A 2,393-nucleotide genomic window follows, 5' to 3' on the forward strand; every position below is an offset into this window, starting at 1 on the left:
GATCAAATAAATGCAGCCTTGGGGAGCATAAGAGATTTCTTTCAAAAACATTACAAATCTTACCAACCCCAAACATGGTATGTATATGGCATACATGGTCTAATTTAGATATCTATAAATTTTAAGTATCTATATAGCTCATCAGCTATAAATCTAATTTTGAGAGACCTGATCTCTGTTTCTCTCTTTCTCACAAATTCTGCAGTTTTCCCAAAGCTCATCAAAAAAATCAACAGTGGTCTTCACATGATCATTATCTTCTTCCTTTTCATTGCTATTGGCTTTGCAGTTGTCAGTTTAGCTTTCAGTATATATAATGCCAGAAAAGTTCCATACCAATCTATCAAAGGACCTTTTGGCCTCTACATCTGGAATTTCATTGCAGGTAAATCAGCATAACATATAATCTAAGATACAATGTTCTGTCCACACCTCTGGACAATCAACCCTAAATCAACAATAACAACTTGTGATTCATTACTTCTTTCGGTTTCTAATTATATACTATATCCACTGTTTTAATCTCTTCTCTCAGCTCTGTTCAGTGCAATGGGTTTTGCGTGTTTCCTTGCTGCAATCCAGTGCCATCGGCTCACAGAACATGTGGCTAACTACAGCGAGAGCCTTTTTACCCTCGTGATCCTTGAGGAGAATCTTGGTTTCTCCTTCTGGTTGTGCGTTGCCAGTGCTGTAACACACGGAGCTAACATTCTTGTAGTAGCCTCCAGTAAAGTTCATCTGCCTAAAATACAGACTAAGAAACCAGAGGAACCCACAGCCACCGGAGACGATTTTCTCTACTAAGTAACAAAGATGAGCTGAATGTAGGGTCAGAAAGGAGTCTGTGCAGATGAGATAAACTGATCATTCATGTGACCCGACATCTTCTGAATCTGAGGTTGTTTATGGGGTGATATGAGGTGATTTAGACTGGTAAAAGCTCAGTTATTATGTGGCAAATATGTAAAAAGAAAATCACTTGAATATGATGTTTTGTTTTGTTTTATATAGTTTTTTTTTTGGAGGACAGCAAAATGTTTTTTGATTGACGCAGGTTATGGCTGCAGGGCTTCCAGACTGAAATGTGATATAGTGTATGTCTTTTAAATGTTAGAAAATTTGAAAAGTGATATATTTAACCAACCTATTATTTCAGAGCTACTGATAAATGTACAATATGTAATAAGGAATTATTACTGTCTGATATATAAGAATAAAAAACTCAGTGCACGAGTCAATAAACTTCACATTTAAAATGTTCCCTTTTTATCAATGACACACTCTAAACGTGCTAAACAGCCATCACAGCAGAGTATGCCTAATAAACAGCAACCAAACTTTATAAATATTTTTGTTTACTTGTTTACTTTTAATTCAATACATTTAAAAATTGATACTTTTACTTCTATACATGTAACACGTTCGTGTTATGTGACTGAATCAGGGTAGTTAAATGAAAAACCGCAAGGTGGAGATAGGCTACAGATGTTTGTAGGCTACAAACATCTCCTCATGCGTGCTGGTTACATGGGTTTATGGCTTCACGTGCACATACTGGGGTTGTAGGGGCTTTAGTTTAGATTAGTACTGGGGGGTTTAGCGTTGGGACCCCCAGGGGAACCTCTTTAAAGTCACCATGAAATCAAAATGGAAAATTCTTATTTTTTAATGGAATACTGTAGTGTTTATTATAAATAATTTATCTGTGCACTTCATTATTTTTTTTTTAATTCATGTGCCCTAGTAATCTTTAATCAAAAACGTTAACCTCCCCTCCCCCTCAAAACGACTCATCTTCTCTTCCGGTCACGAGCTATGGCGCAAGGGCGGAGCTAGTGACGTGAGGGGTTAACGCTGGGATAAACCACAGGGGGAAAAGCTGATGCTTCACTTTATAGCACTGACGCCAGTCATGAGGGAGTACGTTACCCCTAAACATTGAAAAGATATTAGGATATTAAGACAACATTACTCTTAGGACATCGTAAACTAATTTTTTTCATGAATATGACTTAACCTGATGGTTCAGTCATTCAGGCACTCTCTCTCCCTCTCTTTCTCTCTCTCGTTCTCTCTTTCTCTCTCTCTCTCTCTCTCTGTTAGGCATGTTTTGTGCCATTGATCGTCGTCGTCATCCTTAATAAATAAAACATTTATTCATGCTTGGGTGTCGGCTGTGAATCCAGTGGAGAGAAATCCCCCACCACTAACTGCAAACTGGCATTCAGATCTGCCTCTATTTTGTTAGCAACACCCCAACTTCCAACGATCCAATCAATTCCCGAAGGACGAAATCAAGTCCCGCCCTCTCATTTCAGATGCTGTTTCACTCGGATATACGTCACAGTAGAGAAGAAAAGACAATCGCAACTTCCGTTTCATGCCGACTTTAA

The 2,393-nt window shown here is 38.1% G+C and overlaps 1 protein-coding gene across 1 annotated transcript in view; it reads left to right on the forward strand.

Moving 5' to 3' along the window:
- clrn2 (clarin 2) overlaps positions 1 to 804 on the forward strand; it is a 2,281-nt gene extending 1,477 nt beyond the window's left edge. Inside the window, exon 3 of the mRNA XM_016280774.1 lies at positions 536 to 804. Within this exon, the coding sequence (XP_016136260.1) occupies positions 536 to 804 (269 nt within the window). The remainder of the gene's footprint in view (positions 1 to 535) is intronic.
- The last annotated feature ends 1,589 nt before the right edge of the window (positions 805 to 2,393 follow it).

The sequence above is a fragment of the Sinocyclocheilus grahami genome, unplaced genomic scaffold (genome assembly GCF_001515645.1).
Source record: "Sinocyclocheilus grahami isolate Dianchi unplaced genomic scaffold, SAMN03320097.WGS_v1.1 scaffold143.1, whole genome shotgun sequence".
Taxonomy (NCBI): domain Eukaryota; kingdom Metazoa; phylum Chordata; class Actinopteri; order Cypriniformes; family Cyprinidae; genus Sinocyclocheilus; species Sinocyclocheilus grahami.